This window comes from Martes martes (assembly GCF_963455335.1).
Source record: "Martes martes genome assembly, chromosome: X".
Classification (NCBI taxonomy): Eukaryota; Metazoa; Chordata; class Mammalia; order Carnivora; family Mustelidae; genus Martes; species Martes martes.
Genome location: NC_137897.1, coordinates 18,385,722 through 18,399,430, shown reverse-complemented (window position 1 = coordinate 18,399,430; position 13,709 = coordinate 18,385,722). Strand labels below are relative to the sequence as shown.

Sequence of the window (13,709 nt, the reverse complement as noted above, 5' to 3'; positions counted from 1 at the left end):
TCTCCAGTCCTTTGTCGGTTAGTGCACTCATCACAAGCGGTGTAATTATTTGTCCACTTTTTTAGATGGCGGAGGCAGCAACCACATCTGACTGTCTTTGAAGTCTGTTTTCATTGTTTCATTAAAGAGTTGCTTTGATGTTGTCCTTTGTGTGGCTTATAGGGCCATTAACTGAGGTAGGGAAACGGAGAAAAACAGGGTTTGGGAGAAAGGAAATTCATTATGAGGTAGCATTTGAAACACTTAGTGAAGAAGTCTATGGGGAGTTCCATGTACAAGCCTGAGACTTAGGAGAGGCTGGAGTTGGGAATTCATATTTGGACATAAGTGGCATATGATTGAAGTCAAAGACTTAGATTCAAATGAAATTGCTCCAGAGTGAGAAGGGGAGAGGGTGAAGGACTGCTCTGACTCACCAGCTTTCAAGAAATGGGCAGAGGAAGATAAGGCCCAAAAGGAGAGGGAAAGAATGCCCTACAAAGCATGCACAATGGAGCTAGAGTAGAATCTTGGCAACTGAAGCAAGAGAGAGTATGAAGATGGTAGAGGGGTCACCAGTTTTGGGGTGCAGCCAGGATGCCAGATGACCATTGGAGTTTAGTAAATGGGAAGCCATTGGTTGCCTTGGGAAGAATGGTTTTAGGTACGTTGAGTAGCGAAGGGGGGGGGAATGAAGTAGAGAAAGCAAGTACGAGTCTATTTTTCTTTTTTTAAAAAAATTAATTAATTAATTAATTAATTAATTAGAGAGCAAGAGAACACAAGCAGGGAAAGTGGCAGAGGGAGAGGGAGAAGCAGGCTCCCTGCTGAGCAAGGATTCCCCATGTGGGGCTTGATCCCAGGACCATGGGATCATGACTTGAGCGGAAGGCAGATGATTAACTAACTGACTGAGTCATCTAGGCTCCCCAAGAGTCTATTATTCTAACTTTGTGTTGAAATCTCACATACAGAAAAGTACACGGATAACAAGTAAATTTTTACAAACTGACCATACTAGCATATCTAGTACTCTAGAACCCCTCATTGTCCTGGTCATTCCCCAGCTTGCAAAGGGTATCCACTATTCTTTTTTTTTTTTTGGCCTGAAATTATTTTATTGTTATTATTGAAGTATAGTTGACATACAGTGTTTTATTAGTTTCAGGTGTACAACATATTGATTCAACAATTCTATACATTACTCACTGCTCACCGTAATAAATGTAGTTACCATCTGTCACCATACATTATATAATATTATAGGCAATATTGCCTATGTTGTATTTTTCATCTCTATGACTTATTTTATAGCGGAAGTTTGTACTTCTTAATCCCCTTTATCTTTTTTTAAATTAACATATAATGTATTATTTGTTTCAGGGGTGTAAGTCTGTGATTCATCAGTCTTACATGACAATCAGCATTCACTACAACACATATCCACCCCAGCGTCCATCACCCAGCCACCCCATCGCTTCCACCCCCTCCCCTCCAGCAACCCTCTGTTTCGTGAGATGAAGAGTCTCTTATGGTTTCTCTCTTTAGTTTCGTCTTGTTTCATTTTTTCCTCTCTTCCCTTATGATCCTCTGCCTTGTTTCTCAAATTCCGCATATCAGTGAGATCGTATAATAATTGTCTTTCTCTGATTGACTTAATTCACTTAGCATAATAACCTCTAGTTCCATCCACATCGTTGCAAATGGGAAGATTTTTTTTTAAGATTTTATTTATTTATTTATTTGACAGACAGAGAGATCACAAGTAGGCAGAGAGGCAGGCAGAGAAAGAGAGGGGGAAGCAGGCTCCCTGCCAATCAGAGAGCCCGATGCGGGGCTCGATCCCAGTACTCCAGAATCATGACCTGAGCTGAAGGCAGAGGCTTTAACCCACTGAGCCACCCAGGCACCCCAAGATTTCATTTTTTTGATGGCTGCTTAATATTCCATTGTATATAGATATATACCACAACTTTATCCATTCATCTGTTGTTGGACATCTAGGCTCTTTCCATACTTTGGCTATTGTGGACGTTGCTGCTATAAACATTGGGGTGCAGCTGCCCTTTTGGATCACTGCATTTGTATTTTTGGGGTAAATACCCAAGAGTGCAATTGCTGGGTCATAGGGCAGCTCTATTAACAGTTTTTTGAGGAACCTGCATACTCTTTTGCAGAGTGGCTGCACCAGCTTGCATTCCCACCGGCAGTGTAGGAGGGTTCCCTTTTCTCCACATCCTTGCCAACATCTGTCATTTCTTGACTTGTTAATTTTAGCCATTCTGACTGGTGTGAGGTGGTATCTCATTGTGGTTTTGATTTGTATCTCTCTGATGCCAAGTGATGTCGAACACTTTTTCATGTTTCTGTTGGCCGTCTGGATGTCTTCTTTGCAGAAATATCTGTTCATGTCTTCTGCCCATTGTTTAGATTATTTGTTCTTTGGGTGTTGAGTTTGATAAGTTCTTTTTCTTTTTTAAAGATTTTATTTATTTATTTATTTGACAGAGAGAGAGAGAGAGATCACAAGGAGGCAGGGAGAGGTGGCGCGGGGCGGGGGGGGGGCGGGGAGCAGGCTCCCTGCTGAGCAGAGAGCACCATGCAAGCCTCGATAGCAGGACCCTGGGATCATGACCTGAGCCAAAGGCAAAGGCTTAACCCACTGAGCCACCCAGGCGCCCTTGGTAAGTTCTTTATAGATTTTAGATACTAGCCCTTTATCTGATATGCCATTTGTAAATATCTTCTCCATTCTGTCAGTTCTTTTGGTTTTGTTGACTGTTTCCTTTGCTGTGCAAGAGCTTTTTATCTTGATGAAGTCCCAGTAGTTCATTTTGCCTTTGTTTCCCTTGCCTTTGGAGATGTGTCTAGCAAGAAGTTGCTGTGGCTGAGTTGAAGAGGTTGCTGGCTGTGTTCTCCTCAAGGATTTTGATGGATTCCTGTCTCACATTGAGGTCTTTCATCCATTTTGAGTTTATTTTTGTGTATGGTTTAAGGAAATGGTCCAGTTTCATTCTTTTGCATGTGGCTGTCCAAGTTTACCAACACCATTTATTGAAGAGACTGTCTTCTTTCCATTGGATATTCTTCCCTGCTTTGTTGAAGATTAGTTGGCGGTAGAGTTGAGGGTCCATGTCTGTGTTCTCTATTCTGTTCCATTGATCTACGTGTCTGTTTTTGTGCTAGTACCATACTGTCTTGATGAGTACAGCTTTGTAATAGAGCTTAAAGTCCGGGATTGTGATGCCACCAGCTTTGGTTTTCTTTTTCAACATTCCTTTGGCTCTTAGGGGTCTTTTCTAGCTCTATACAAATTTTAGGATTATTTGTTCCAGTTCTGTAAAAAAGTTGATGGTATTTTGATAGGGATTGTGTTGAATGTGTACATTGCTCTAGGTAGCATAGTCGTTTTCACAATATTTGTTCTTCCAATCGATGAGCATGGAACATTTTTCCATTTCTTTGTGTCTTCCTCAATTTCTTTCATGAATATTCTATAGTTTTCTGAGTATAGGTTCTTTGCCTCTTTGGTTAGATTTATTCCTAGGTATCTTATGGTTTTGGGTACAATTGTAAATGTGATCGACTCCTTAATTTCTCTCTTCTGTCTCATTGTTGGTGTATAGAAATGCAACTGATTCCTGTGCACTGATTTTATATCCTGCCACATTGTTGAATTCCTGTATGAGTTCTAGCAGTTTTGTGGTGCCGTGTTTTGGGTTTAAAGTATCATATCATCTGCAAAGAGTGAGAGTTTGATGACTTCTTTGCCAATTCGGATGCCTTTTATTTCTTTATGTTGTCTGATTGCTGAGGCTAGGACTTCTAGTACTATGTTGAACAGCAGCAGAGATAGTGGACATCTCTGCCGTGTTCCCGACCTTAGGGGAAAAGCTCTCAGTGTTTCCCCATTGAGAATGATATTCGCTGTGAGTTTTTCATAGATGGCTTTTATGATATTATGAGGTATGTACCCTCTCTCCCTACACTCTGAAGAGTTTTGATCAAGAAAGGATGCTGTACTGGGGCACCTGGGTGGCTCAGTGGGTTAAGCCACTGCCTTCGGCTCGGGTCATGATCCCAGGTTCCCGGGATCGAGCCCCGCATCGGGCTTTCTGCTCAGCCGGGAGCCTGCTTTCCTTCCTCTCTCTGCCTGCCTCTCTGCCTACTTGTGATCTCTGTCAAATAAATAAATAAAATCTTTAAAAAAAAAAAAAGAAAGAAAGGATGCTGTACTTTGTCAAATGACTTTTCTGCATCTGTTGACAGGATCATATGGTTCTTGTTTTTTCTTTTATTAATGTAATGTATTACATTGATTGATTTGTGGATGTTGAACCAACCTTGCAGCCCAGGAATAAATCCCATGTGGTTGAGGTGAATAATGTTCTGTTGGATCCTATTGGCCAGTATCTTGTTGAGAATTTTTACATACATATTCATCAGGGATACTGGTATTTTTGGTGGGGTCTTTCTCTGATTTTGGATAAAGGTAATGCTGGCTTCATAGGAGTTTGGAAGTTTTCCTTCCATTTCTATTTTTTGGAACAGTTTCAGAAGACTAGGTATTAATTCTTCTTTAAATGTTTGGTAGAATTCCTTGGGAAGCCATCCAGCCCTGGAGGCTTGCTTGTTGGGAGTCTTTTAATTACTGCTTCAATTTCCTTGTTATGGGTCTGTTCAGGTTTCTGTTTCTTCCTATTTCAATTTGGTAGTTTATAGGTGTCTAGGAATGCATCCATTTCTTCCAGATTGCCTAATTTGTTGGTATATATTTGCTCATAATTTCTTATAATTGTTTGTATTTCTTCAGTTTTGGTTATAATCTCTCCTCTTTCTCATGATATTATTTGGGTCCTTTCTCTTTTCTTTTTGATAATTCTGGCCAGTTGTTTATCAATCATTAATTCTTTCAAAGAACCAGCTCCTAGTTGTGTTGATTTGTTCTACTGTTCTTTTGGTTTCTATTTCATTGATTTCTGTTCTGATCTTTATTATTTCTCTTCTCCTGCTTGGTTTAGGCTTTATTTGCTATTCTTTCTCCAGCTCCTTTAGGTGTAGGGTTAGGTTGTGTATTTGGAACCGTACTTGTTTCTTTTTTTTTTTTTAAAGATTTTATTTATTTATTTGATAGAGATCACAAGTAGGCAGAGAGGCAGGCGGGGGGAGAGAGAGAGAGAGAGAGAGAGGAGGAAGCAGGCTCCCTGCAGAGCAGAGAGCCCGATGTGGGACCCGATCCCAGGACCCTGAGATCATGACCTGAGCTGAAGGCAGAGGCTTAACCCACTGAGCCACCCAGGCGCCCAACCATACTTGTTTCTTAAGAAAGGCTTGTAGTGCTGTATACTTCCTTCTTAGAACTGCCTTTGCTGTATCCCAAAAATTTTCAACAGTTGTGTTTTCATTTTCATTTGTTTCCATGAATTTTTAAAATTCTTCTTTAATTTCCTGGTTGACCCATTCATTCTTTAGTAGGATGCTCTTTAGTCTCCATGTATTTGAGTTCCTTCCAACTTTCCTTTTGTGACTGAGTTCCAGTTTCAAAGCATTGTGGTCCGAAAATATGCAGGGAATGATCCCAATCTTTTGGTACCAGTTGAGACCTTATTTGTGACCCAAGATGTGATCTATTCTATTCCGTGTGCGCTAGAGAAGAATGTGTATTGTTTTGCTTTGGGATGGAATGTTCTGAATATATCTGTGAAGTCCATGTGGTCCAGTGTGTCATTCAAAGGCCTTATTTTCTTGTTGATCTTTTGCTTAGATGGTCTGTCCATTGCAGTGAGGGGGCTGTTAAAGTCCCCTGCTATTATTGTATTGTATTGTATATTGTTGATGTGTTTCTTTGATTTTGTTGTTAATTGGCTTATATAATTAGCTTCTCCCATGTTAAGGGCATAAATATTTACGATTGTTAGATCTTCTTGTGGGATAGACCCTTTAATTATGATACAGTGTTCTTCCTCATCTCTTATTACAGTCTTTGGTCTAAAATCTAATTTGTCTGATGTGAGGATTGCCACCCCAGCTTTCTTTGATGTCCACTAGCATGGTAAATGGTTTTCCACCCCCTCACTTTCAATCTGGAGGTGTCTTTGGGTCTAAAATGAGTATCTTGCAGATGGCATATTGATGGGTCTTTTTTTTTTTTTAATCTAATCTGATACCCTGTGTCTTTTGATTGGGGAATTTAGCCCATTTACATTCGGGGTAACTATTGAAAGGTATGAATTTAGTGCCATTGGTTTGCCTCTAAGATGACTATTATGTATATTGTCTCTGTTCCTTTCTGGTCTGTGTTACTTTTTGCTCTCTCTTTGCTTAGAGGACTCCTTTCAGTATTTCTTGTAGGGCTCCATACGTCCTACCTTCCAGAAAGTGGTCGTTTTTCTATTTGTAGAGTTGCAGCTATTCTTTTCTTTGATCTTGGGTTAAGTTGGCAGGTGTTCAGAATGGTTTCATAACTATCTAGCTGAATTCCTGGGACCAGAAGAAATTAAGGTCTCCTACTCCTCTGCCATCATGGACTCTACTCCTCTTTTTAAAAATATATTATTTATTTAAGTAATCTCTACACCCAGCGTAGAGCTTGAACTCACAGCCCCAAGATCAAGAGTCACATGCCCTTCCAACTGAGCCAGCCAGGTGCCCCATGGATATCCAATATTCTCCATTCTAACCACAGTCTATTTTTAAAGTAAATTTGTCAGTGAAGGAAGATAGAAGGATGCGTGATAGACTGAGAATTAGGGGTGGAGGGTATTGATTGTGTTGTGTTTATGATGGAAAGATTTTTATTGAATTTAAATAAATCCCATAACTTCTTTAGTTGGTGGCCAGTCACTGTTTATTTTTATGTTTAGGGCAATTTTCATTTCGTGCTTTCAGATGTTTTTAAAAGTATGTACATTTGAGTGTTTATACAAACCTAAGTTGAATAACTGTTCCCCAAGCATCTGCTTGTGGAATAGTGGTTTTCTAAATTTGGCTGATTGTGGCAATAGATTCTTGGGCCCCCCTTAGATTTACTGAATCAGATACCATGGGGAAATGTGTTGGAATCTCTGCTCCTAAAAAAAAAAAAAAAAAAAAAAAAACACCTTCCCCAGGTGATTCTGAAACCTCTTCTGTATGCAGGCTTACAACATGAGGCTTACATTTTGTCCAAAAGGAAACTGACATATATTTTAAATGAAAGGCCTAATAAGATCATAGTTCTTTAATTTAGGGAGAAGAAAGGGTCACCCTTCTTGAAGATGGGAGAGACTATATACTGGATTCTCCATAAAGTTTAAAAAGAAAGCAGGGTTTGAGCCCTACCATTTATGAGCATGCTTGAGTAATTCTGAAAATGGCTTATTTAGCTCAAGATTTTTATTTGTCTTTAAGACAGTTTTACTGCAACACAATCAGAAAGTGATCACAGAGTTACAGAGTCTGGGACAGTGTTTATTTGCAAAACAAGGACAGTTTAGCCTTCTGGGTACCCATTATGAGCTGAGTGTTTATGACCTCACCAGATCCATATCTTGGCTAACTGTGTCCAAGATCTCCTTTGCTGCTGGAACTAAAGGCTAAACTCAATCTCAAGCCCAGGTGTTTTTTTCTTTTTAATTTATTTTTTAAATTGTGACCTGAGCTTTTTTGAGTAAACTCATTAGCTTCCTGGAAACTTTGTAAGGGCAAGGACCATATCTCCCTAAATGTTGTGGCATATTTTGCACTGTGCCTGACATGGAGTAGGTGTACAATAAATTTGTTTTTGCAATAAAATCATAGTTGGCCTCTTCTAATTATTATATTGTTTGTAACCCTGCTTTCCTAGCCAGATTTGTTTTGCTCTCATCACTCCTTGATGACCTTCACTGAAGAGAGTAAGAAGCAGAAATCCTTAAAGACGGTCGTGGTCTACGCCATTTATGGCACTTCTTGTTAGGCCACATCCAACCACCTGCCAATCCTAATGCTCAGTTTCTAATGATGATGAAAACCCTTTGTGGGTTATGTAAAAACAAATGTTGAAAGATGAAGAATCCAAATATTTAAGTTGGAGAATATACCTTAATAAGGGAGAGTTTAAGATATGTTGCTGGGGAATATAATCAGACAGAAAGAAAGAAGGATTAACCACATGAGCCAGGAAACTTGCTGGTACTCCCCTTGAGGTTTGCAAGGCTAAGCATCACCAACTTACCTTTGTCTGAGTCAGATTTTAGTTTTCCCTGTGACTGAGGTCTCTTGCAGCTGTATTCAAAACCTCAGACCAGTCACCACACTGGGGTCCTTACTTTGAAGTCACCACACTGGGGTCCTTACTTAGAGACCCCCAACTGTCTGAGTTCCAGGAGAGGCATCTAGTACATTTCAAGGATACATTCCAGAGGATAGGCTGGATCTAAAGCAACAAATCTGTTGAATCTAGTTATTCTGTACCTGTAGCTTAGCACTCATTGAAGATGCATTTCTTAACAGAATGGGCTTGACTTTGGTCTATATCAAGCCAAACTTATCAAATCTGAACTAGAGCATGTCTAATCCGCTCTTGGAAGGTGCTTTTGTACCCATTTTCTGAGCCAAGCCATCTGTCCTGGGTAGAGAGTAAACCTCGCGAAGATTCTCAAGGACTGTCTCTTGGGACAGTTAGGCCAGGAGTATGCACAGCGTAGAGGTTCCAGCTTCTCATCAGAAAAGGTCCAGAAGGGGCGCCTGGGTGGCTCAGTGGGTTAAGCCTCTGCCTTTGGCTCAGGTCATGATTTCAGGGTCCTGGGATGGAGCCCCGCATCGGGCTCTCTGCTCAGCAGGGAGCCTGCTTCCCCCTTCTCTCTGCCTGCCTCTCTGCCTACTTGTGATCTCTCTGTGTCAAATAAATAAATAAATAAATAAATAAATAAATCTAAAAAAAAAAAAAGGTCCAGAAAAGGTCCCAGGAGGTATTTTCAGTCTGGTGTACCATAATGGATCAAGACCCCGGCTGGAGAAAGGATGCCTCTGTGTTCTAGTCTCACACAAGGCAACCCAACAGAAGTGTCTATTGGAGAAAAGGTGATAAAGCCAGAGCTGAAGTGATTTAGTGATCCAGATCCTGGAAGTTGGTTAAATCTTTCTTCAAGCCATCTCACTTCCAGATTAGTGGGTTTTTTTTCTTCCTGGAGGAGACAGGAGATTGAAAAATGTTCTTCTTTGCCTCCTCTTTTGCTCTCTCACTTTCGTGGGGTGATCTCTGCCCGTTTAAATAGCCTTTCTCTTCTTAAATTCTGATATCAAATGGGTTGGCCTGAATACTCAGTATGAGCTCTCACAAGTTACGTTAAGTACCTGGTAGGGGCCCCGCCTCCAGAACCCCCATTTGTGATAACACGTGGTCTGGCTGAGGCAGAATGCGGTAGTCTCTCTCAAGAGGAGCCCCATTTGATGCCAGAAAGAAAAGGGAACCACCCAGGATGTTGGGCAGTTCATGAGCGTCAGGCTGGTCTGCCTGTGGACCTGTTACTGAGGCTCCTTGTGTGGGTTGCTGTCGCGAAGGTCAGTAGCACCTGGTTTGGTACCACGGTCAGATTCCTTAGGAATCCCCCTTGGCCTCCAGTTTCCACTCATATTTTAGCATGGACTTGGTGCAGTTTAGGCATGCGTGGAATTTTTGAGATACAGTTTATGTATAGTGAGATGCACAGTCGTTAGGTTGTACAGATCTTACAGTTAGACTTTTAACACATGTATATATGCCTTCTGTAACCCATACCCCAGTCGAGGCATGGATCATTTCTATCATCCCAGAAAGTTCCCTGGTGCCCCTTCTCAGTAAGTCCATCCCCTCCCCACACTTCACTCCCCCTCCCCTAGGCATGACTTTTCTGATTTCTATCACTGTGTATTAGATCCGAGGCCCTGGATTTTTAAAGATATACCAATTTGCTTGAAGTGTGGATGGTGAGAGATGTCAGAAAACATTCTTTTGAGTCATACCTGGGAGGGGTGCTACTGGCATCCAGTGGGTAGAGGCCAAGGATGTCAGGAAGCATCTAGTGCTCAAGACAGCACTCACATCAAACAATGATCCAGGCCAAAGTGTTAATATTGCTGAGATTGAGAAACCCTGAAGTAAATTATGTGCTCTTGGCAGAGAGAACTGTGGCCCTAGGGAGTGTTAATCTGTAGTTCTCCCAAGTCTTCTGGGGTTAGGGTTATTTTTTCCTGGTTGTAGTTGTTGAGAGCCTTTGGGAAGCTGAAAGGGCAGCTGCAGGAGGGACCTTGGGTGCTCCCGCCCTCGAGGCCCCAGTTCTTGCTGTGGGATGGGAGGGGCCATGGCTTTGGAGGGGGCGGAAGACTGACAGGAGAAGAGGGAGAAAACCACTTGAGCAATAAAGGACCATGCTTTACTTAATATTGAAATCAGAGAAGTGGATGAAAGGGGAAAATAAAGTAAAAGTAATCAAGAGTCCAATAAAATGTCACATTTAAAGAGTGAGTAAATTGAGCTTAAAAAGATCAAAGGGAGTGAAAATAATCACTAAGAACAGAAAAAGCAGAAATCTGCATTAAAACAACAGAAGATTATAAGGTGAAAAACAAACTATGTGAGAAGTAGATTGGATTAAGGATTGAAAGCAGGAATTGAGAATTAAAAAGGTCAGCATAAGGCATTATGTCAAAGAAGGATGTAGGTAGAGGCGCCGGGGTGGCTCAGTCAGTTAAGCGTCTGCCTTTGGCTCAGGTCGAGATTCCGGAGTCCTGGAATCTAGCCCGGCATCGGGCTCCCTGCTCGGCAATGAGTCTGTTTCTCTCCGCCCCTCTGCCTGTTTGTGTGCTCTCTCTCTCTCTCTTGCTCTCTCTCTCTCTCTCTCTCTCTTCCTCTCTGTCTCTCTCAAATAAATAAAATCTTTAAAAAAAAAAGAATGTTGAAGTAGAGGACAGTATGAACCCCAAATGCGTGGGGACTGCAGTGCTGGATGGGGAGTGGGAAAGGGTGAGGCACCAGCTCTTGGGATCAAAGTCCAGAGTAAGGAAGGCTGGCTGGCTCAGGGGAAAGTCCCCAGTTCAAAGCAGTGTTGTCAGTAGGTTGTGGACAGACCCAGGGGACAGAGAGCACTGAGTTGGCACCTCCAGATACCAGCAGCCTAATAGGCCCCTCTCCTGGGGTGCCAGGAGGGACCACACTGACTGCCAGCAGTAGCTGGTTAAGCTTTACCCTGGAAACAAAAGAAATTTGTAGCAATATTGCCTTGAAATTAAGTCTTTTCAAGGTGAACACTTACTACTTCAGGTTATGTTAATTATTTTTAAATCAGTTAAAGTCATAGCCACTCCTCTAAATAGCCTCCAGCTCTTTATTTGCTTCCGAAGTAGGAATTTCCCTTTTTGTGTGTAACTCCAGGCGCACATTTCAACAGACATTTTGTTATGTTTTATTTAGCACGGTATGTTTTGTGAGTATTGTGGAATAGCCTAGTCTTTCACAACGCAGGCCTTGCAGACCTCAGTAATATGATTTCCATGATGCTAAAGCATGCCTACAGAGTTAGAACAGGTCAGCCACTCATTTATTTTCCACCTCTCCTCCATCCATTCATGCGGGCAGTGAACAGTTACTACTGCACATTTCTTTTGTGCTAGGCACAGGCAGGGGCAGTAGGGAGACAGAGTTAAGACATGGCAGCGTCTCGAAAGGTCTTCCCATCTGTTAGGGAGAACTTGATAGACGTAAATAAATGGATAAATAAGAAAAGAAAAGAAAAATGCAGTTTAACTCCCTGCTGCGAGGCAGCTGTACGGCAAAACAAAGCGAGGATAGGACATTCCAGGCAGAGGAAGCAGCATATGTAATCCCAGGAAGGGAGGCAACAGCAGGGGAGAAATCTAGGGAGTTGGTTTGTTGTGCGGAAGGCAGACGCCAGGTGAAAGAAGGTGGTTGCGGTCCCAACATAATGGGCCTTGCTTGGCCTGCAGAATGTCCGCATAAAAGATGATAAATAAGGAAGGATCTCAAACTAAGGGTAGAAGATAATCAATTTGCAGTATAGAAAGATCATTCTTTTGCATTGTGGTGGTTCAAGTCATCAGAGGGCCAGGTGAGCTGTTAGAATGCTGCTGGAAACAATCCAAGAAAGAAAAGAGGGCTCAAGGGAAGATTGTGCAGCAGGAGATAAAGTGGAGAGAGTGAACTGAGGTTACTGAACGGTTAGAGTTAACAGGACTTGCTGACTGCTAGGCTGGGGTGGTGTGAACACGACCTCAGAGTTTCTGACCGGGTTGCCTGGTTGGGTGGTGGCACCATGCCGTCGAGGAAGTAGAGGAAGAAGGGACAGGTCTGGGGTAAAGATGCTAGCTGGTCACATGCTGTGTAAGATAAGGGATTACGATAGAAAATAAAGCCTTCTGGGGGCACCTGGGTGGCTCAGTGGGTTAAGCCTCTGACTTTGGCTCAGGTCATGATCCCAGGGTCCTGGGATCGAGCCCTGCATCAGGCTCTCTGCTCAGCAGGGAGCCTGCTTCCCACCCCCACCCCCCGCCTGCCTCTCTGCCTACTTGTGATCTCTCTCTCTCTCTCTGTGTCAAATAAATAAATAAATAATCTTAAAAAAAAAGAAAATAAAGCCTTCTGACTTGATTCCATAGCACACACCCACCCATCAGGCCAAGTGTGGACTTGGAGGCACAAGACAAGATCGCGATGAGTTGATTTTGGACATGGCTTGCAAAAAAGTACAAATGTCCAGGAGTAATTGGATAAGTGAGTTGGGAGCTCAGGAGGGAGCTCTGGGCTGGGACTGCATTCGCGTTGCAGCCCTGGGTGTGAGTGACCCAGTGAGGGAGGGCAAGGCATGAAAAGATACTGAGTTGGGGCACTTAGTTTGGAGGAGACCAGCTCTGAACGGGAATGGAAAGAGAAAGCTTGTGAAAATTTGGTTATTAGAATTACAGAAATCATCTTCACTCTCTTCAGTGAATCACTAGTTGAGATCATTTAGAAACCTCCTCCACTGTTGGTGGGGGGTGTTTGTATGTGTGTGAGAGCGATCGAGACTCTTAACAATTTTAAAAGCATTCCATAACATTTCTCTGTTATTTTTAAAAACATGCATACGTGTCTGTATACGTATCTTTTACTTTACTTGACAGGCTAAATAGAAAAACTTAGGAACTACTGTCTTGGAAATTAAGGTGAAGGTGACTTGAAATATTAAGCCCGTGAGTACACGTTTCTTAAAGTTTCTGACTTCCATAAAATTTCAGGAATGTATCTGTTTCTCATGAAGCGCAGTAAGTCTTCTAGGGCAGAAGTCGCTGAAGTTATAAATGTGCTCACATTATGCACGTTCGGTTTATTGCATCGAAGAAGGCTTTAAGATTGCTTCTGTGTTTCAGGTAATTCAGAGGGCTGTGGGGCCGGCCAGCCTGAGTCTGCTCACCTTCAAAGTCTATGCGTCACCTAAAAAGGACTCACCTCACAAAGCTTCTGTGAAGGTTAATGAGGTAACATGCCGTTCATGTTGTGATATATTTTGAACACCTGCTTTAGTTACTATACGAAGTCTACAAGTTGTATGTCAGGAGATAGGACAGTTTAGAAGATACTTCCAAGTAGAAAGTGGATTTCCTTACAGTTTTTCTTCATGGGAAGCTACTAAAGGGTAGCTTTTTCAACAAACTTTAATGAATGGTAGTTAGCTAGGGGCATAATTAAGGAATATTTCCTAGATTTTTTTTGTGGGGAATCTGCTTGTCACTTCTAA

The 13,709-nt window shown here is 42.0% G+C and overlaps 1 protein-coding gene across 2 annotated transcripts in view; it reads left to right on the top strand.

Moving 5' to 3' along the window:
• Window positions 1–13,709, top strand: part of APOO (apolipoprotein O) — a 58,506-nt gene that overhangs the window by 14,213 nt on the left and 30,584 nt on the right. For both annotated transcript variants that reach the window (XM_080795731.1, XM_080795732.1), the window contains exon 2: window positions 13,342–13,449. In XM_080795731.1, coding sequence (XP_080651857.1) covers window positions 13,342–13,449 — 108 coding nt within the window. The remainder of the gene's footprint in view (window positions 1–13,341; window positions 13,450–13,709) is intronic.